We start from the raw sequence: 22397 nt of genomic DNA, 5'->3' as shown, positions 1-22397 counted from the left end.
AAGACTCCGCTGTGTCCCACCTGCGCTGCTGTGTGCCGCAGGGACCGTGGACTGTTCTACCAAGCTTCTCAACATCTGCCTGTGAGGTGGGCTGGCTGCTCTCTGTCTTGCTGGAGAGTACCGCACCGAGCCGGGCCTGACACCGGTTGCCGCATCAAGAAGATCGACGTGCTCATCGGCACGTGCCTTGCCGCGACCCGGAGGCCTGAAGCAGACCGAGAGTCGTATTTCCCTGCTCTACGAAGCCGCGCAGTGAGTGGCTGACTCCGGTGACGTCGACATCGTCACTGGGGGCTCGTCGAGGGAGTTGTGGAATCCTTGCATCGAACAGCCCGAGGAGCGCTCATGCAACGAGCGCAGTGACACCGCCGGAGCAACGTAGCTCCCTAAAACATCGAGGGCCTACAAAGTGATTCATTCTCCGTGAGTATCGAATCACTCAAGAGACTAGAGACTATCGTCTGACGATCCCGACCAACTAAGAAAGCAATTGTTGTGTAAACCTGTGATGCTTGATTTCAACTGCGGAAACTAGATAAAGATATATTATTTTTGATATAACTCACCTGTGTGGTCTAAGTTTGTGGTGTGCGGAGGGGGGATCATTGTGGTGTCTACGTGCAAATACCTTACACATTGCCTTGGGGATAAGCCTGTCTGCTCGAGCCAAGCTACCTAGAGGGTGAGCAGGGGTTATCTACCGTGTGTGTCCCTGTACCCTGACTAGAAGCAAGGGTCCCTATTTGGTCTAAGGTGAATACCTCTGCCAACTAGAGACCCCCAGATCTAACAGCTACATAAATGATCGAATTTAATGGAGGGCACCGAAAGACACCACCGCCTTTCTCCGAGGCACAGCAGAAATGCCTCGGAGAAAGGGAGCGTCCTTTTCGGATTCGGGGGCGTGTTTTGCTGTTGTCTCCTCCCTGAGACTTTTCGCAAAAAACACGCCCCCCGATCCGAAAAGGACGGGGCATGATTGGAGTGACGGGACCTCTTCTCCAATGGCTGGTCAGCATTTACTAGGCCAGCCAATGGAGAACAGGGTAGAAGAGGGGCGGGTTAAAGCCCCTCTTCTCCCAAGTCATTATCTCTCGCGAGCGAGACTGCGCAAGCGCAGCCATCGCTAGCCGAGACCTCAAAAGGGTATGAAATATCAGCTTTCAGTCCGCAGACATTGCCAATTTCCTCCAGAGGGGCAGGGACAGGGAACGAGACACAGCACTCGTAACTTGATTTTCCGCCGTGGATGGCACAGAATAGGGCAGGATAAAAGTCGGGGAATCGGGAGCTCACTAAGGCAGCGGCCATTCTCGGCGGCTGCTAGCCACGCCCCCCCGGGGTATATTGTTAAAAGCATTTTATTCCTGTTTTTGCTCTTCTTGAGCAATTTTGTATTACAGAAGTGCCCACAAGTTAAGCAGCATCTTCTTTAATAACCATTTTGTGGCAGACGTCTTTTCTCGGCACTCATTAAAAAGTGGGCATTCCCCAACTCTTCATGGGTGGCAACATTAAATTGAAATGAGTAAATGCATTAGACTATGTGACTTCTACACAGGCACAGAAGAGTGATAAAAATAGACCTTGTAGACGCATGGTACATTTGCTCCTCCTAGGAAGTGAAGACATTTAGCAACCCTGCCTGCCAATGCATCCTTTGGGTGGGTCTCTTGTAATGTAGTTGCAGCGTGGGTGCACTAGAGCACAAACTGTGAGCATGTTCCACTAGTGTTTTAGAAGCAACCAAAAATCTGAACATCTATCCAATAAAGTACTCCTTTTTGTGATACCACACATATCAGAATTATTAGTTGTGCTGATTTGATCAAGCGTGCCAATTACCAGTTGCAATAAAATTTACAACCCATGGATAAATCTTGGCAAACCTGCTGACATCTACCAAAAGAAAAATGGCTCTTTAATTTAGTTATCAGTGGATTTGGGTGTGGTAAGCACCAACATGTGCATGTCAAGTCGCATTTTGGAGGAAAACTCAGAAGAGGTGATAATTATCTAATTTGATAAATTCTGAACTCGTGTGCCAGACTTTATCAGGTACGATAATTATCCTACATGGCACCATGGCATGCATACTCGGAGCCTAAGTTGTATTCAACCATTGCCATCTTTACCGTCTAATTTCTGGCCTCTGTCTGACAGTGCGGCACCAGGGATCGCCCGACTGGGGGGGGGGGGGGGGGGGGGGGGGATTCATCTACATAGTGATCTGTCCCTTTCCGCACATGTTAACAAGCTATCATCCACTCGCTTTGCCTTAATGCGAAAGCTTCAAAAATATCTTGCTGTATATCCCGATGAAGACTCGTTCGCTAGTTGTTCAGGGCGCCATTTTGAGCTGTCTTGATTATTGCAATGCCTTATTCTTGGATGTTCCTGTCTATTTACTTAAGTGTTCGCTGTGAATCTAGGCAGCTGCGGTCACATTAGCCTTAGCTCTGACCAGATTTTCCTCTACTTCTTGGGCCTTTGCTTCGTTACATTGGCTCCCTGTGGCTAAAACAATTCTTTTAAAAGCAATGTACGTCATGTTTAGGGAAGTTCATAAGATTGGTCCTCATTTTCTGCAAAGACAATCTAAATTCTATGGGGCATATGTACAACAAAGTGGATGAGCGGAGCGTGGCGTTAGCCTCCTTGGCTTAACAACACGCTCTGCCACTTCTGAAACACAGGGCTGCACCATATTTACAACAATATGATGCAGCCCTGCATTTCCCCCTGTGCTGGTGCAAGATTTAGCAGCCTAGCGCCAACGCAGGCACCCTTGCACCATAGTGCACGGGTGTCTGCGTTGAGGGGAAGATTGTTTATGTGCAGGAAGGTCTGCCTTCCTGCACATAAACAATCTTTAAATGGTGTTTTGTAACTTTTGTGTGTGCTGCTTAGTGCACCACACATAGAAATTACAAAATGTCATTTAAAGATTGTTTATGTGCAGGAAGGGTCACTTCCCTGTACATAAACAATCAATGGCCTGTTGCTGTTTCTATGTGTGCTGCACAACGCAGCACACATGGAAGCTGCAAAAACGAGGAGAACTAAAGCATTTCTCCTCGTTTTGCCTGTTTAAGACTATGTTTACCTGGCCTTAATTTTGCTGTTGCCTCCTATTTACGCTGCCCTTGTAAAAATGGGGCAGCGTCAAAATCAATGGGTGTTGTGGTGGAACACCCACCGCAACACCCATTGCCCTCCCCTTTCACGCTGAGTACAGCGGAAAGGATTTCTTATTTACAAGGCAGCGTTGAGCTACGTTAAGTGGCTTAAAGCCGCCTTGTAAATAAGGCGAGGCCCCTATCCCCTCCGCAACATCAATGAAAGTGGCTTACCTGTGGCGATAGGGGCTTGTAAATATGCCCCTATGTGCCTTGAAGAGTCTTGTGACCCTCAACCGCAAATCTTATTTCCATTCTAAAGTTTAAGAAAGCTTGATTGACTGGTCATGCCTTTTCAGTTAGAGCAGTTTAATACTGGAACAACTTACCTCTCTCGCTTAAAGCATGCCAAGACTTTCGGGAAAGACTTAAAGATGTGGCCTAATGTGTTACAGTGCTTGAGTTTTACCCATAGGATTTAGAGGCTTGCGCCAGGATTCCCAGCGAGGTCACAGTAGTGCTTTATAAATATTATTTAATTTCTAGTGCTAAGAGGTCACTGTAATTATGCACCTGTTAAAAGTGTCACATAACATAGCACTCTTAAGCATCACAAAATGTATTCATTATGTTTTAGGAGCCACTTTGCGCTAGATTTCCAGATATTTCATCCGAGGAGCTGGACCTGATGACGGTAAGTTTTTTTTACAATGCACTGCATTGGGTCTCCTTTCATAGAACGTCTGTCTGGAGGAAAGTTGAAGTGGTGATTCTGCCTATGAAACATGATTGCATCAGGACTGAATATCTGATTACGGTCTTGAGCAGAGTGAGGAGAACAGATCTTATAGTAAGCTACAAAGGGGTGTGGAAAATATAGTTGGCGGTGGAGTACCTAATACCAGATTTGAGCTCAAATCATAGAACCTACTCTTTAAACATGGTGGACCTGAATTACGCCTTGAAATACTGATAGTTGAACCTCAGGTCCTGGTAAGTTTCAAACTCAGAATACGAGTTGGTCACAGTGAGTCTGGAATTTAGACCAGAGTACCTGGAACCTGCTGTTGTTGCTGAATTAGGTTCAAATGACTTGGCTTTATCATGTCAGTACAGAGAATCTGAAACTTTCAAATGGGATTCGATTTCATTAGGGAGAGTTTGCTATTGTGACCGGAGGTACTTCTAGGAAAACCTGCTATCAGGACAAAGGATAGGTGTAAATAAGTTGCTGTTGCAACACACAGTCACCGCAGGTAACCTGTTATTAGAACTTGAGTTTACAATAGACTTTGCCTGTGCACCAAAGCCATTTTACAGATGAAGTCACTTATACCAATAGGCCCTGGAGATATTGTGTAATTATGCACCACCCCTATATGGTACTCATTTAGCACCCATCCTGGGGCACCCTGTTGGAAAGTGCATGGGGGGCGTTAAAGTGATTCAAGTCACATCATAGGCCTCCAGGGAGGTGTTACTATGGTTCCTTCCAAGGAATTGCTTAGGATGCCAGTGGAGCATGGGGGCATTTCACACTTTGCCCTTTAAAAGGGTCTTCAAAGGTCTCAGCAAGCGTAGTTGTAGCCTGTGATAACCCTGTTGCTGTTGAACCTTTGCCTTAAATGTTGGTACCCCTAATTTGTAAATGCTGAGCATTTATTATGAGGACTTCTTTTTTTTCTACTAATTTTTTCTACTCATTTTCTACTCATTTTTGTACTCATTCCTTGGTTCTGTAGGCCTGCCTTCTCATGGAACCCTCCGGGAGGCAGACCTGTGAAGAGCTCCTTGGCCAGCCATACTTCCACAGCTTCCAGGAGGACATTGATTTTAACCTCAAAGAGCATGAGAAGACCAGTCGGAAGCATGAGAAGGCACAACGAAAGAAGAACCAGGGGGTAAGGCAATTGATCTGTCCATGGACTTGAGGGGGATTAAATGACAAGTATCCTTGAATCACAGGCAGACCTGTCATAGGACTGGACGTATTGTAACTTGTCTTATGGGAATTCCAGATGTACTTCCCAATCCTCAAAACTTTTAGCATTTTTTCAGAAATTATTTTTGTGCCGGTTAACAATACATGGCCTCCCTCTCTGTAGGCAGTGGCTCAGGCACTCTCAATTTTCTCTGTAACATTGTCACCAGAGTACATACATGCTGCCTGTGATGTTTTAATTGTCATTTTCTTTGTAATTGTTTCATGTTATTAGTACACTGAGTTTCTTTATTGTCCATGGCTAAAGACGTATATGAGGTATGTTAGTGGAAAGGCCAGCTTTATCTTTGTTGCCAGTGCTCATCTGACTCCCACTGTCTCTTTGGTCACCATGTTTCTTTCGAGAGGGAGATCAGATCAAAAGTTCCCTACTGGTTTGCATCCTCCCATCCCTGAAATATTCCTATGTTTTATTCAGTGCAGAAGATTCAAACTGGAGGATGCAATTTAGACCCTGTATAGTACCTTTTTTGCATGGAATTCCATTTTCCTTTCCTGTACCAGATTCCCTGATCCAATTGGGGCCATCTCTAATCAGGAGTTCCAGGAACATCAATGGCTATTAGGAGTAGGCAGGGGTAGGAGCTGGCACACCTGGCACACATGTTGGATCTTTGGCCTTGCGATTCTTCAGGGTGTCCCAGAAAAGCACACACCTAAGACACAGACTGTACTAGGGACCCCTCACATGCACATCTGAAATTCGACCATCCAGGGTTCAACTTGCCATAAGTCTTGAGTCTAGGACAGGGGTCTCCAGCATTCTCTGTAGTGAGAGCTACTTCTGATCAGTGAAAATCATTGTGAACTACTGAAGACTAAACAACTTGTGCATTTTTACCAGACACCCCCAACTCCCAGGTTTACTGACTTAAAGCCTAATGCCCATAGAGCCAGATACTATGGTTTGAACAAAATACTATGACTAAGGTCACTATGAAAGGACTGCCATACGGCTGCCATATGTGTTAGTGAGAGGGCAGTCTTTGGGATGTATGAACACGTGTGCGTTTGTGCCAGTGACTGAGAACCTGTACGTAATTGCAGCACAGGACATACCTTTCGCCATATGTGCTGCATTGATCACCATCTGGTGTTGGGCTCGGATGCTTGCACCTTGTTGTTGTCTTGGAAGAAGTCTTTTTTAGTCACGAGATAGGTGACTCCTCCCATGGACGATAGTGCGCATGGGCATCAACTCCCTCCTCAGATTGTTTTTTTCCGTCATCGGGTTCGGATGTAACTTCAGCGCTCCGGTTCGGTACTGTGTTATCCAAACAGCATATCAAACTTGACGGTATTGTTTCCGATCGAGTGCTTCTCGACGCGCTACTCAAAGACTCGATTTCGGTCGTCGACCCGGGCCGCTGGGCCTATCGACGCCATTCGGGCCTACGGCTAATTGAAAGGACTCCATTCAAAAAATGCCCCCAGTGTGGAGCTAAATTTACAGTTAACACACAAAAAGTCTCCACTGGATCTGTGGAGGAGGGAACTAGAGGCACAGGGGTTCTAGGAGCTGGCAGCCTCCACTATAACTGTTTACCACAAGAAGCCGCTCCTAGTGTGATAACCCAAAACGAGTTACAGGAACGTCGTAAGTGTGGGCATCTCACAAAAAGTTGCGGACTGGTCTCACACACCACCTGGTGTCATGCTTCATCATTGACCAGTCCTCGCCCTCTAAAACCTTCGTTTGATAGAGGGCGGGCATACACTTGATGACAAGGATGCACTTTCTAAATGGTTAAGTGGGGGCCCGTGAGATTGTGAGTGAGGTTAAAAATCGTTATAGTGGTCAAAAGTGATTTTAATGTGATTGACAACTATATGATATTAAAAATTATGTGTGACGGTGTATAGGGTTTTAATGTCCCCTAACCGTCCTATGTGTGGTCAACATGTTTCTGCCATAATGGCCCTATCGGGTCCGCGGCATTCATCAGGACCAAGGTATAGGTGAGGGCTCCGTTCTTACCAGGTGTCGGTAAGATACTACCACTGCGTGAGTGTAGCATAGGCCACACTTCACTTCCTATGGTGCTTCCAAAGGTGAAGCCTATGAAACAAGGTAAAAAACAGAATTTATTTAGAACTTGTTGATGCGAACGTACCTGTAAACGAAAAAGAGAAAGAAAGAGAATACAATGCATGCATTGAACTCTAAGAGTGAATAAAGTGTTTGTGACTCTGTGACACTCTATTTGTGTGCACTTTTTGTGAGCAATTGTAGCCTGGGAGCAGTGTGTACTGCTACCAAACTTACCCTAATCGGTCGGACAACTTGTCCCAAGGGGGGAAGAGGGACTGTGGAAATCCACCGTTAAGTTACTTCTGTAGGAAGAAAAGCACATAGCCTAGTTCTTAATCAATGCTTCAAGAAAAATGCTTCAAGAAAAATCGACACACAGACAGAATGGTGGTCTATCATTGCAAGCGAATCCCCAACCGAGTTGAAAGGGACACTGAAAGTAGCCAGCATGTATAATGCAAGGTAATCAATACTACACATGCATGCTGCTTAGTCATTCACATCATCCACACTCTTACTGTAACACGTAGCAGAATATGCCTGTGTCCTACGCGTCCGCTCGAGCCTCCCGAATACGAAGACTGGAGAGAGCGGGCGCCGTCTTATATATGCGGTTTAATTATATTAATTGAGCCGGGACCTGAAAACAGGTGATGGGTTCCCGGTGTCTGTGGGACACAGAGCCTGTAGTCAAGATGGCGGAGTACGCGTGGGAGAGAGACGAGGAAGCTCATTTGTGAAGAGCCTGGGGGTGTGAGTGTGTCGTCCTATGGGATGCGGGGGATCGAAAAAGGCGCCGTTCATAGTGCGCGCTGTAGCCTGTCTGGTTGTGTGCGAGAGATAGACGCAGTGTCATTGGGGATGACGTTGGCTTGGTGAAGAGCCTGGGGGTGTGAATATATCGTCCAATAAGGAACGAGGGATCGGAAAGGGCGCCGTTGATAGGGCGTACTACAGCCTGACTTATGAAGTGCACGGGATAGGGACAGATTCGTTGGAAATGAGGCTGGCTCGGCGAGGGATAGCGTAACCTTGTGTTAATTAAAACAAAGATACATGAGGTATAAGAAAATTGCGTCATATTTTGACATACCCACGCCATAAATGTGATCTTAATAACTTGGTAGCCCTTATATCAAGTACCGCTTGAAAAAACGAGTGCATTCATAAGTGCCCCGATTCCCATAAAAAGGGGCCCGTTCTTTCTCAGCATGCGGTAGAGCTATGCTATAGCTTGGATATAACACTCACAAGTGAGGGGATCACAACTAAGGTTCATAACAAACCCACCGACAAAAATAGCCTACTCCTGTATGAGAGCTATCATCCTAAAGCCCTAAAACAGAACTTACCAGTTGGTCAGTTCCTCCGTATCAGGAGAAACTGTTCCGAGAAAAAGACTTATACTGAGCAGGCAGAACAACTCGAGAAAAAACTGGTTGAACGCCATTATCCGAGGAAACTGGTGAAGAAGGCTAACAAAAGAGCCAGAAACAACCCAAGGGAGGCACTTCTGGAAAACGTGGAAAAAGAGAAAACCAACAGACCGGTCTGCGTCACCACTTTCACTTTCACTTTCACCCCAATCTCAAACTCAAACTCAGTTCAGAAAATTATTCAAAAAAGATGGCACATACTTAACAGCGCTGGAAAACATTGGGAACCACCACTGTTCGCATACAATCGGAATAAAAATCTCAGAGATGAACTAGTACATGCCCAGATGACCACAAATGAGAACACAGACCAACTCAGACTCTGGGATCAACCACCCGTGGTTGGCCATTTTTCTTGCGGCGGATGCCAATCGTGTAATCTTACAAAGAACACTAAATCAGTGGACATTGGAACAAACAGACCGTGGCAACTAAAATCGTTCAGCAACTGTAACACGGATAATGTGATATATCTACTAACATGTCCTTGCCAACTTCAATACGTGGGGATGACTACAAGGAAAGTGAGAATTCGTATCAATGAGCACCGCAGCACAATCAGGTGCAAAAAAACGAACACCAAGTTAACCCGACACTTTACTGAGAAAAACCATACAGACACAGACCTACAGTGGACTATCCTGGAGGTCATGAAGAAAACGAAATTTGATCTCACAAAGGCTCTCCATGTGAGGGAACAACGTTGGGTGTACCGCCTACGCTCTCATGAGAAAGGTCTCAATGATGACATTCCATGGCTGCAGTTAACTAATTGACGAAAGGAGATATAATTCTGACAGTAGAACTACTATACACAATGTTTCCCTCCCTCAATTTCCTTTCTTTTTAACATTAACACTCTCTAAACAATCTATGATTTAATACACAAGCGATCCAACAATCAACAGCCATTATGCATAGCTCTACCGCATGCTGAGAAAGAACGGGCCCCTTTTTATGGGAATCGGGGCACTTATGAATGCACTCGTTTTTTCAAGCGGTACTTGATATAAGGGCTACCAAGTTATTAAGATCACATTTATGGCGTGGGTATGTCAAAATATGACGCAATTTTCTTATACCTCATGTATCTTTGTTTTAATTAACACAAGGTTACGCTATCCCTCGCCGAGCCAGCCTCATTTCCAACGAATCTGTCCCTATCCCGTGCACTTCATAAGTCAGGCTGTAGTACGCCCTATCAACGGCGCCCTTTCCGATCCCTCGTTCCTTATTGGACGATATATTCACACCCCCAGGCTCTTCACCAAGCCAACGTCATCCCCAATGACACTGCGTCTATCTCTCGCACACAACCAGACAGGCTACAGCGCGCACTATGAACGGCGCCTTTTTCGATCCCCCGCATCCCATAGGACGACACACTCACACCCCCAGGCTCTTCACAAATGAGCTTCCTCGTTTCTCTCCCACGCGTACTCCGCCATCTTGACTACAGGCTCTGTGTCCCACAGACACCGGGAACCCATCACCTGTTTTCAGGTCCCGGCTCAATTAATATAATTAAACCGCATATATAAGACGGCGCCCGCTCTCTCCAGTCTTCGTATTCGGGAGGCTCGAGCGGACGCGTAGGACACAGGCATATTCTGCTACGTGTTACAGTAAGAGTGTGGATGATGTGAATGACTAAGCAGCATGCGTGTGTAGTATTGATTACCTTGCATTATACATGCTGGCTACTTTCAGTGTCCCTTTCAACTCGGTTGGGGATTCGCTTGCAATGATAGACCACCATTCTGTCTGTGTGTCGATTTTTCTTGAAGCATTTTTCTTGAAGCATTGATTAAGAACTAGGCTATGTGCTTTTCTTCCTACAGAAGTAACTTAACGGTGGATTTCCACAGTCCCTCTTCCCCCCTTGGGACAAGTTGTCCGACCGATTAGGGTAAGTTTGGTAGCAGTACACACTGCTCCCAGGCTACAATTGCTCACAAAAAGTGCACACAAATAGAGTGTCACAGAGTCACAAACACTTTATTCACTCTTAGAGTTCAATGCATGCATTGTATTCTCTTTCTTTCTCTTTTTCGTTTACAGGTACGTTCGCATCAACAAGTTCTAAATAAATTCTGTTTTTTACCTTGTTTCATAGGCTTCACCTTTGGAAGCACCATAGGAAGTGAAGTGTGGCCTATGCTACACTCACGCAGTGGTAGTATCTTACCGACACCTGGTAAGAACGGTGCCCTCACCTATACCTTGGTCCTGATGAATGCCGCGGACCCGATAGGGCCATTATGGCAGAAACATGTTGACCACACATAGGACGGTTAGGGGACATTAAAACCCTATACACCGTCACACATAATTTTTAATATCATATAGTTGTCAATCACATTAAAATCACTTTTGACCACTATAACGATTTTTAACCTCACTCACAATCTCACGGGCCCCCACTTAACCATTTAGAAAGTGCATCCTTGTCGTCAAGTGTATGCCCGCCCTCTATCAAACGAAGGTTTTAGAGGGCGAGGACTGGTCAATGATGAAGCATGACACCAGGTGGTGTGTGAGACCAGTCCGCAACTTTTTGTGAGATGCCCACACTTACGACGTTCCTGTAACTCGTTTTGGGTTATCACACTAGGAGCGGCTTCTTGTGGTAAAGAGCTAAATTTACACACAGCGACCATCACAAGGTCTGCAACCTCTGTCTCTCGCCTGAGCACGAGGAGAATAATTGCTAGGACTGCTCCTCCTTTCAATCGAAAAAGACTATCTGTGATCGTCGGGACCGACGACACGTTATGGCGCAATGAGCAGCTCCGGAGGACATCTTCAACGAAGGCCCCGATGTCCCGGAGGAAGATTCGGAGGATCTGGAAATCGTTTCTGAGGCAGACGACTCCGTCTCAGATGACCACATTACTCCAGGTCAACGAGTGAGTACAACTGCCCCTACCCCAATCCCACCTGAAAAAAAGAAGGCTCCGGTCAAGACTTCGCCTGCAGGCCCCAGTCGCGACCGAAAGAAAGCTTCAGAAGCCCTGCCCCCGGGCCCGGCTCCAAAGATAAAGGGAAAGCCTTCAGGCGGCTGGAGACCGACCAAGCCGCAAATCAGTGCCCCACAGACACCATCGGCACCGAAACCAGGAGCGCATCCTACTCCCGCAGTTCCCAAAAAGCCATCGGCACCGAGCAGCTCGACGCCGAAAGAAAAGGCCTCGGATCCGAAACCAAAACATTCGGAACCCAAAAGATTTCCATCTCGACATCGAAGCCGAAGGATCCAAAAACCCTTCCAAAGCTCCAGAGCAGAAATCTAAGCACCTCTAGGACCCGAAAAAATCGGCGCCGAAAGCGACTACCGAAGAGGAAGAACTTTTTCAACCGGATCCCATCAATCCAAAACTAAAAACTGAAGTAGACCCCGTAACAGGACATGTGGTCAATGTTTCACACAAGAAGAGGAAATTTGACACCCCACACATCCCTGAGGTGCCTGTAAAGAAAAGAGACTGTGCCACTTCACCGTTACGACCCTCTTCTCCTGTTCTTCCTACTAAGCCTTTCTCTCCTCCAAACTCTCCCATACTACCACCATATACACCACCACCACAGGATGATGATGATTTAGGGGGTGGGGGAGGGAACACTGACCCTGATGATGATGCAGACGTCCCACAGGACGATTGGGATGATATGACGACCCAGTAGATCCTCCAGACCTTCCTGATCCCGATGCATACCCAACAAAGCCATCTCCCCCAGATGACAATATTGGTTTTAGTCAGCTTATAGACAGAGCTGCTAAATACCATGGTGTTCAAATGCATTCGGACCCCACAGAGGAGGACTTCCTAATAGACACCTTTGCACAGTCACAAAAGACTGTACAAACGTTACCGATGTTAAAAGGCGTCATTAAACACGCACCAGACATATTCAAAGACCCTGTAAGAGCTAGAATTCCCAATCCCAGAATTGACAAACAATATAAACCCACTCCCAATGATCCCACCTACATCAAGGGTCAACTTCCTTTAGATTCTCTAGTAGTGACCAACGCTAGAAAACGTGCCAACTGTCAGACCTCCGGGGATGCTCCACCTCCGGACAAAGAGTCCAAATTATTAGATGCTTTGGGCAAAAGAGTTGCAGCCCAAGCAGCCAATCACTGGAGAATAGCCAATGCACAAACATTACTTGCCAGGTACGATAGGGCTCATTACGACCAACTAGAAACCCTATTGCAGCATTTGCCTGATCAATATAAGACCAAGGCCAATGATTTAATTCAAGAGGGCAAATTAATAACTACTGCATCTATCAAGTGTGCCCTCGATGCAGCAGACACCCCATCTAGATCCATTAACACTAGTGTGTTAATAAGGAGACATGCCTGGTGGCGCATTTCTGGCTTTAAACAGGAGGTACAAGCAACTATCCTCAATCAGCCATTCAATCAAGAACAACTTTTTGGCCCAGCTGTGGATACAGCTTTAGAGAAAATGAAAAAGGACACGGAGACTGCTAAATCGATGGGAGCATTACAGTCTCCATCCACACAAAGTTCCTTTTGACACTCCTTCTATAGAGGTATCAGCGCTGACACTGCTTCCTCCTCCTACAAGATCCCCACACAAACATCCCCCAACAAGGGATAATTCAGAGGTGGGTACAGAGGAAACAACAACAAAAGAAGAGGCCGAGGTAACAACAACACTCGCACCTCTCCCACTAATAAACAGTGACTTCCCTCCACTCCCTCCAGACCATTCCACTCCGGCTGGAGGGAGACTCTCACAGTTCCTACCTGTCTGGAATTCCAATACTACAGACAAGTGGGTAAGACAAATTATCCACTATGGTTACTGCCTGGAACTTACTGCAACTCCCCCCAACATACCACCCAAACAGCGTCCCACGTCCACGGAACATCTGACACTCCTCAAACAGGAAGTTCTCTTGCGGCTTCAAAAACATGCAATAGAACCAGTCCCCACACAATATCAAGGAACAGGAGTTTATTTCCTGTATTTCCTAATCCCCCAAAAAGACGGAACCCTAAGGCCAATACTGGACCTCAGACCTCTCAATCTCTACATACAATCAGATCATTTTCATATGATCACTCTTCAACAGGTCCTTCCACTTTTTCAACAAAGCGACTTCCTTGCCACACTAGATCTCAAGGATACCTACTTCCATATTCCCATACACCCAGCTCACAGGAAATACCTAAGGTTCACAGTGGACGGCCAACACTATCAGTTCAAAGTCCTTCCATTCGGGGTGACCACAGCACCCAGAGTGTTCATAAGTAGTAGCAGCACACTTGAGAAGACAACAAATCCATGTCTTTCCATACCTGGACAACTGGCTGATAAAAGCCAAGTCATACAACCAGTGTGTTCACCCCAGTTATCAAATCATCCAGCTACTACACAACTTGGGGTTCACACTAAACTACACCATGTCACAACTTCAGCCCTCCTACATACATCAGAATCTAGGAGCCCCAATAGACACCTCCAAAGCTCTAGCATACTCTAATCCAGCCAGGATAACCAGTATGCAAACCCTCATCACCAAGTTTCAGCCTCAACACTCTCTCCCAGAGTGTTTATGCAGCTCATAGGAATGATGGCCTCTTGCATTTTCATTGTACCCCACGCAAGACTTCAGGTGCGCCCTTTACAGGAATGCTTAGCACGTCAGTGGAACCAGGCTCAGGATCAACTTACAGATCTGGTGTTTGTGGACAGCTGCACACATCGCTCTCTGCAGCGGTGGAACACACCAAACCTTTCCAGGGGTCGGCCGTTCCTGGAGCCAGTTCCACAGATAGTGCTAACAGCAGACACATCACTCACCGGCTGGGGACCCCATCTCCTAAACCACACAATTCAGGGTAGGTGGACCACTCAACAAAAACTGTTCCACATCAATTATCTAGAATTACTGGCAATATTTCTAGCGTTAAAGTCGTTCCAAACACATCTCCTCAACAAAGCTGTCCTAGTCCGCACGGACAATATGACAGCAATGTATTACATACAGAAACAAGGAGGAACACATTCTTTGCAGCTGTCTAACCTAGCGCAAAGTATATGGAGATGGGCCATTCCACATAATATATATCTTCTGGCAGAATATCTTCCAGGGGTGAACAATCAAATAACGGATCTGTTAAGTCGTCAGACTCAACAGATACACGAATGGGAACTTCATCTGCAAATTCTTCAACCCTTCTTCCAAATGTGGGGCCAACCAGACATAGACCTGTTAGCCACACTCGTAAACACAAAATGCCCAACCTTCACCGCCAGGTTCCCACACCTGTTGTCCAAGGGAAATGTGATATGGATGAATTGGTCAGGCAGATTTGCGTACGCTTTTCCGCCACTCCCGCTCATTCCACTAGTAGTACGCAAGATCAAACAACAGTCTCTCAAGATGATCCTAGTTGCTTCAACGTGGGCACGGCAACCATGGTTCACAACACTACTAGAACTCTCAGTAGTTCCACACCAAAAATTACATCTCACTCCAAAGCTGCTAACTCAGAACCATGGAGAGATAAGGCACCCAGATCCAGCACAACTGAATCTAGTGATCTTGCTCCTGAAATCCTAGAGTTCGGTTACCCGAACCTCCCACCGGACTGTATGAATATTATTAAGGAAGCCAGACGTCCCACTACTAGAGTTTGCTATGCAGCTAAATGGAAAAGATTCGTTATTTACTGCAATAACAACAAAATTGACCCATTAGATGCTTCAATTCAGAACATTATTTGTTATTTGCTACATCTACAAAGATGCAATCTGGCATACTCATCAATAAGATTACATCTGGCTGCCCTTGCAGCATACATACAAAACAGACAACATTTGTCATTGTTTAGGGTACCTGCTATCAAAGCCTTTATGGAAGGCCTTAAAAGAATAATTTCACCCAGATTGCCACCCTCGCCCGTGTGGAACCTAAACATAATTCTTACTAGACTCATGGGTCCCCCGTTTGAGCCTTTACACAAATGCGAACTACATTTCCTTACATGGAAAGTAGCTGTCCTTGTTGCAATCACTTCTCTCAGGAGAGTAAGTGAGATCCAGGCTTTAACCATACAAGAACCATTCTTACAAATAAATCATAACAAGGTGGTTCTTAGGACATATCCAAGATTCCTTCCCAAAGTAATCTCTCCTTTCCACCTTAATCAATCAGTAGAGTTACCAGTATTTTTCCAAAACCCTGATTCGGTAGCAGAAAGAGCTCTTCACACGCTTTACGTCAAAAGAGCCTTACTTTATTACATAGACAGGACTAAAGTCTTTAGGAAAACAAAACAACTGTTTGTAGCTTTCTCTACACCACATACAGGCAATCCTATTTCAAAAGCAGGAATTGCCAGGTGAATAGTAAAATGTATTCAAATAACAATTCCCTCTAGAGCGCATTCAACACGCAAACTAGGGGCTTCCATGGCATTCTTAGGGAACATTCCCCTACAAGACATTTGTAAGGCAGCAACATGGTCTACTAGACAAACCTTCACCAAACACTATTGTGTAGATGTGCAGGCAAACCAACAGGCTTCTGTAGGCCAGGCTGTTCTTAAAACACTTTTTCAAACAACTGCAACAGATACGGGTGACCACCGCTAGAGGAGACACTGCTGTACAGTCTATGCAGCAGTATGAATTCCGCAGCTCATATGCCTCGAACGGAAAATACTACTTACCAGTATGCATCTGTTCTTGGCATGTAGAGCTGCGGAGATTCATACGCCCACCCGCCTCCCCGGAACCTGTATCTGTTCCAGTATTATCTTAATTAGATACATTCACATGGACATCTCTTCTATTTCTTACTGACTCCATCATTTCCCATCATGGCGAAAAACAATCTGAGGATGGAGTCGATGCCCATGCGCACTATCGTCCAAGGGAGAAGTCACCTATATCGTGACTACAAAAGACTTCTTCCAAGACAACAACAAGGTGCAAGCATCCGAGCCCAACACCAGATGGCGATCTATGCAGCAGTATGAATCTCTGCAGCTCTACATGCGAAGAACAGATGCATACTGGTAAGTAGCATTTTCCTTTTTTAACGTGGGAGAAAATTGAAGTGCAGAAAAAAATCTGCCAAAAAAATCATATAATAGACCATTTATCGGCACTTTACATTTTTCTCATGTTAAAAAAGGCCTGTATATTTCCTTTATACTTATGGCACAGTGTTTACTGCCCACTGTGAGTTAGAGGCCTGCTGTTTGTAAATGCAACACTTTGAAATGGGAGAAAATAGAAATGAAGAGATAACTTAATCAATAAGGTAACTTTCCCGTTTATTTTTATTCTATTTAAAATTTTTGAGGAACAACATTTTTTTCACAGCTCCAATACTGGATTGACCAGGACTTTCATTTAAGATTTAAAGTGCTTCAGTTGTTCACCACAGTGACCCAGCCCCAGCCTGGTGCATGAATCTAACTGAGCAGTGCTTATTATCAGGCCCTGCTATCTGCAGCCTGATTAATATAATGTAAAATGAATACAGGCTTCCCTTATTTGAAAGCAAATTATGACCTTGTGCAAGTTCAAAATTCACCCTCCCCATCTCAGTCCATACATACTGATGCAGATCATCACCGTCAGTTTGACCCACAGGAGCACTACTATGATTGTGTAGCACCACATGAGGGGGAAAATCTTGGCAGGATTTGATAGGGTCCCTCATGGTGATGACAAGCTTGAGCTCTACCCAGTAAAAGCTTCACCACTGGATGACACTACAGCCTACCATGCTGTAACCCTAATGGCAACAGAGCACCTTAAGGTGAAACCTCACGTAATAGAGAATTGGACACGTTCATAGTAGAGACCAACTCACACTTCCCTTCTACTGTGTTTGCTCCAGTCCAGGTCTTCGGTTGAGCCAGAGCCAGCAGCAGCCAGAGAGCAGAGTGGGAGCGGGAGCAGGAGACGCCGAAAGAAACGCTCCAGCCGCTTTAACCGCCCTCCCCACTGATTGCCCCGACTGCCCCGCACAGGGCTCCCCCTTTGAATTGAGCCAAGCTGAGCCGAAGTTGGCATCACACGCCCGGAGTGCCCAGAGCTCCGAATCTGGAGCGCGAGGCGTGAGGCGGGCTCGGTGCTCGGCGCGTGCCCCTGCTATTTCCACGCAAGCCAGGCATGCCAGGCACACCAGCAAGTTCGGCAGCCGCAGCGGGCTGCTGTGAAAAGAGCGGGTCTGGGTGACCACAGAGGCAGCTCAGTTAGACCGAGTGCGGTTTGCGCCTCCCCCCAGGAGTCTCCCACTTGCCTGCCAGCCATATTGGCCCCCCTTCGGCACATGCTCCTGCACTCTGGCGGCTGCTCAGAAGACGGGACCAGTCCAGCGACCCCCCATTGTTCCAACAGACGCCAGTACCTCACTGTAACATAAGAAGCCTAAGGCTCAAGGCCCAAGGACCAAGATCAAGGCTTCAAGTCCCTGGTGAGTGCGTGTGCTTAATACCACAGCTTGCTCCAGTTGCCCCAGCTGCCCCAGGGCGGGGAGGTACTTGATCAACGAGTGCCCCCGAGGCACTACAGGGGCACCGCCGCATATTGCCGCATATTGCAGCATTTTGCCGCACTCCGGAGAGACTTGAAGATACCTGTTTCCCTCCCAATCAATCACTTTCAATCACTGGGCCGGGAAGCAGCTAAGGCGGATAGTAGCTGTCCTCCACTCCCCGCCCTGATGGAGTGTAACATCGTCCACAGCCAAGCGCATTCATCCCTGCAATGAGGTCAGGGAAAACTAGGAAAGTGCAAATTAAATCCCTACCCAAAAATACAAGGCGAGAGTCCTCTTGCGACAACTTGGACATGGCGGATGCCCCACCCTTGGACACACCTCAGACCAGTGCGACACAGGGTCACGCTCAGCTATTACTAACTCACCCCCTGCATTTCTGCTCTACCTACATCATCGGGCCATTATCCTCTGTCAGCCGCAATCTTCCGGATCCAAAACTTGGTACGACAGACCCTGAGGCTACCCCCCCCCCCCCGCAAAAGGGCGACATTGAGGACCTTCTTCAAAAACGCCACAGCAACAAAAAAGTCAGGTCTATCCTCATATACCTCGTATAGCACTGTGCTGGAAACTACTCAGGCCCCTCAGCCCTCAGACAGCAATTTAAAACGAGTAGAGGCCACAATTCATGATGGCCCCCACAGGTTGGGCCTTAGTCAGCCTCAATCTACATCCTCATTAAGAATCCCAACGAAGGATGACTATTCTGCTCCGAATGCTACTGAGTGCTGTTTACCACCACTATCACAGGGATCAGACGTGCTTCACCTCGACCAGCTACCAACTAATGTAGAAACAACTCTAATCTCGCTCCTAAACACTTCTTTAAGGGAGGATGACCAGCCCTTTTTCAATATAAGCTCGCCACCACCTTTAACACCAAATATACAGACCACGATCTCGGCTACGGATGAGCAGGTTGGGAGTAAACCAGCATTAATCACCCAAATTGAAATACAAATAGGGTCAACTCTACGCAAGGTCCAATTATCACCTACAAAAACTATACCTGACCCATTCGATCAGTGTAAAAGCACAGGCTCCCCGATTGGTAGCCCGAACATCAAAAACGCATTCGACCTATCCCTTTTCAATATCGATAGTAATAAGCCACCTGCCCTTGAGAGCTGCTGTTCGAATAACGAGAACACTCTTTGGTCTCAACTTTTGCAAACCCTCCAATTAACAGTCTCAGCCTTAAATTATCATTCTGACCAACTGGATTTGCAGGTAGATCTTTTAAACACACCTGCAGTGTTCACAGCCGGGATTAACCAAAAACGAGGGGGTCTTAACATTCTGATCAGAAAAGCACAATCTAAAGCACATTTAGTACAGGCGGTATGCTGTTGCTCTCCAATTATCGACAGCCTCTCTTCGTTACCCGAATTTCTCTTGTCAGTTTTAACCGAAGTCAAAAAAACTCCCGTTATCAGGGCAGACCTGTAATCCATCTCTGGATCATTGCCCACCCGTGATATCAGACTTAGCCACTCAGAAGTCAAACAACAGGAACCAAGGCTTCGACAGCAACAAAGCCCCATTAGAAAGATCAATGATAGTCAAACAAACAGCCCTTGGCTCCGTCAATCCTATACTTGAATCCCAAAATGCCAACACAACAAGCCCCTTAATTCGCCAATCTTTAACAGCTAATGCGAATCCAAATATCTTAAAATCAGACCAAGTGAATCCACCACAGAGCGCATCCTCAACTGGCAATAAGGCACCCTTCGGTACCCTTCAATCTCAGCTAGCGCTTTGGCTTCTATTCAATCAGCAAATCCACCATTTTTGATATTAAGATCAGCTCGAAGTAGCTCTCCAGCAGAGCGTGGTGAGCCAGCCACAGAGAGCCAATCCACTGTAAAACCCAATTGGGCCTGGTTGCCAGGGGCCCTGTTCTGAGGCCATAAAGATTGAAATTCTACCCACTCTAGTCTGTCAATATGCTCCTGGAACATCAATGACCTTGATATGAAACTTCAATCTCCCGACAGTCTAGAATTCCTGAAAAAATACAACATCATACTTCTTCAGGAAACCTGGTCTGTAACAAGTACCCCCATAGAAGGTTATCTGGAATTTAGGTTATCAGCATCAAAAGCGCACAAGCACGGCTGACCACGAGGCGGCCTTTCGATCTATGTTGCCTGTAAATTATCCTTGAATATCAATGCGTTCGAATTTAACAAAGATTGGATCACCGGTATTAGAATCGATAGCTCAAACCCGGCTAGACAATTGCTTTTGCTTAACATCTACGTTGCACCTTACTCCAGCGAGAAAAAGGCCAAATTCGATCGACTGATTGAAATTGTGTTGAACCTGATAAGAGATCATGATGCAGCTCCATGCTTAATCTCTGGAGACTTTAATACTAATTTATATTTGTATACCAGGGGGAGACAACCGAAATACTCTCTGCCGCACCATCGTATCTAGCGCCCCTTCTTAAACCAGCAGGCATCAGGCCAAGCAAACTGGCCGAATATGCTGTCTTACAACTTAATAGTTTGGGTTACACCATATCGAATGGGAGGTTTTCTATGGATTTTCCACCAGTCTGGACACGAACCAATGGTCACTCCTACTCATTTCTTGATTACACACTAAGTAACACTGAAATGCTCCCCTTGATAGAGAAGTTTTACATTGCATCACCGGGCGTTAGCGATCATCGCCCTCAAATAATAGGACTATCCTTCAATGTTGCCCATCACTTGGCAGTCGCTCACACTACAATCGGCACATGCACAGAGAACCTTAAAAGATTAAAATGGACTGATCATCTAATCCCCGCAATAATGGACAAACGCAGGTGCAGAACTCTCCTAGGCGAATGGTGCACAGCGGAAGTTGTTCCAATTAAAGTATGGGAGCTTCTTCTTCAACAATTACTGAGCCAATTTCCATCTTCAGTGCGTAAATTTCAAATGCCCGAACAAACACCCATTACAGCAGAGACAAAAAAACTAAAGACCAAAGGCAATTCTGCATTACGTCTCGCTCGGAAACGCCAGGAAGATGTTCATGCGTTTTCTAACTACAAGCAAGCTCAGAAAGCATTTAGACTATCCATCAACATGGATAAACAAAAAACAGCCAATCAGTTCTGGTTGAAATTAGTCCACGCCAGTAAAAATCCAATCCTAAAACTTTTTGGTCACTGGTGAACAGGAGGACATCGGGCGTAACTGGGCAATGCAGTGCAAATAATAGTGAAGCTGAATAGGCCCTTTCTTAACAGAGCACTTTAAAGACCACAACAATGGAAGGGATCAATTGGATATCATTTCACCATTGGAATCAACAAGTAATGGCACATTAACTATACACGATAAACCTGACGCTCCAACCTTAGTTATCAATACCGTGGAAACCGCGATTCAGCAAGACTCTCTGTTGTCAAAGTCCTGTCTCGTCCATGAATGCATGAGCCAAAATATTGCTTGGTGTATCAGTAACACCCGGTCGGACGGGACTCCAGGTCCTAACGGGCTTCCACAGGCACAGTTTAAAGCCGACCCCATGCTTTGGTCTGAACATCTGGCCCCTCTATTTTTGCACTGCTGATACGCCTATAACATACCAGAATCGTGGAAAGGAGCTATAATTCAGCCCATTTTTAAAGGAGGCAGAAGAGCTGATCCTAAAAACTACAGGATGATAGCACTCCTAGATGTAGACTCCAAATACTACGCCAGCCTTCTGTTGGAAGATCTGTCGTCCTGGGTGTTAAAAACTCAGCGGCTGCCATTTAATCAGACTGACATTGTGGCCAAATCAGGCACCACTAGCAACCTATTGGCCCTATCCGTACTCATGGAGTAAGTAGCTTCCTCGAAAATGTCACTGCATTGCTGCTTCCTTAATTTTAAAGCGGCCTTTGACCGGGTGCCCAGGGCCCTGTTATGGCACAAATTACAAAAATGGGGAATTCCCAGTGATCTGTTAGAATCTATAATCCAACTCCATTCAAACACTTGGATTCGCAGCAATCTAGGTGAGGGGTCACACATTTCAAGAAAAATACAGACTTCCTGCGGGGTTAAACAAGGATGTGTATTGGCCCCCCTCCTATTCAACCTTTTCATTTCTGATTTATCCCATCTATTAGACAAAGTCAACTCTCACCCTCCCCAACTTGGTGGATCCCAAATTTGTAATTTGCTTTATGCCGACGATCTTGTTTTATTCAGCCACACGAGGGTCGGTTTACAGAGACTCCTTGATCAACTGCT

General features: G+C 46.1%; 1 protein-coding gene across 1 annotated transcript in view; it reads left to right on the top strand.

The window, feature by feature from the left end:
* LOC146798004 (cyclin-dependent kinase-like 1) overlaps positions 1-22397 on the top strand; it is a 327585-nt gene that overhangs the window by 245223 nt on the left and 59965 nt on the right. Inside the window, exons 8-9 of the mRNA XM_085625238.1 lie at positions 3757-3813; positions 4862-5020. Of these exons, the coding sequence (XP_085481364.1) occupies positions 3757-3813; positions 4862-5020 (216 nt within the window). The remainder of the gene's footprint in view (positions 1-3756; positions 3814-4861; positions 5021-22397) is intronic.

Source organism: Triturus cristatus, chromosome 9 (genome assembly GCF_964204655.1).
Source record: "Triturus cristatus chromosome 9, aTriCri1.1, whole genome shotgun sequence".
In the NCBI taxonomy this organism is placed as follows: Eukaryota; Metazoa; Chordata; class Amphibia; order Caudata; family Salamandridae; genus Triturus; species Triturus cristatus.
This window is presented reverse-complemented; position numbering and strand designations above follow the sequence as displayed.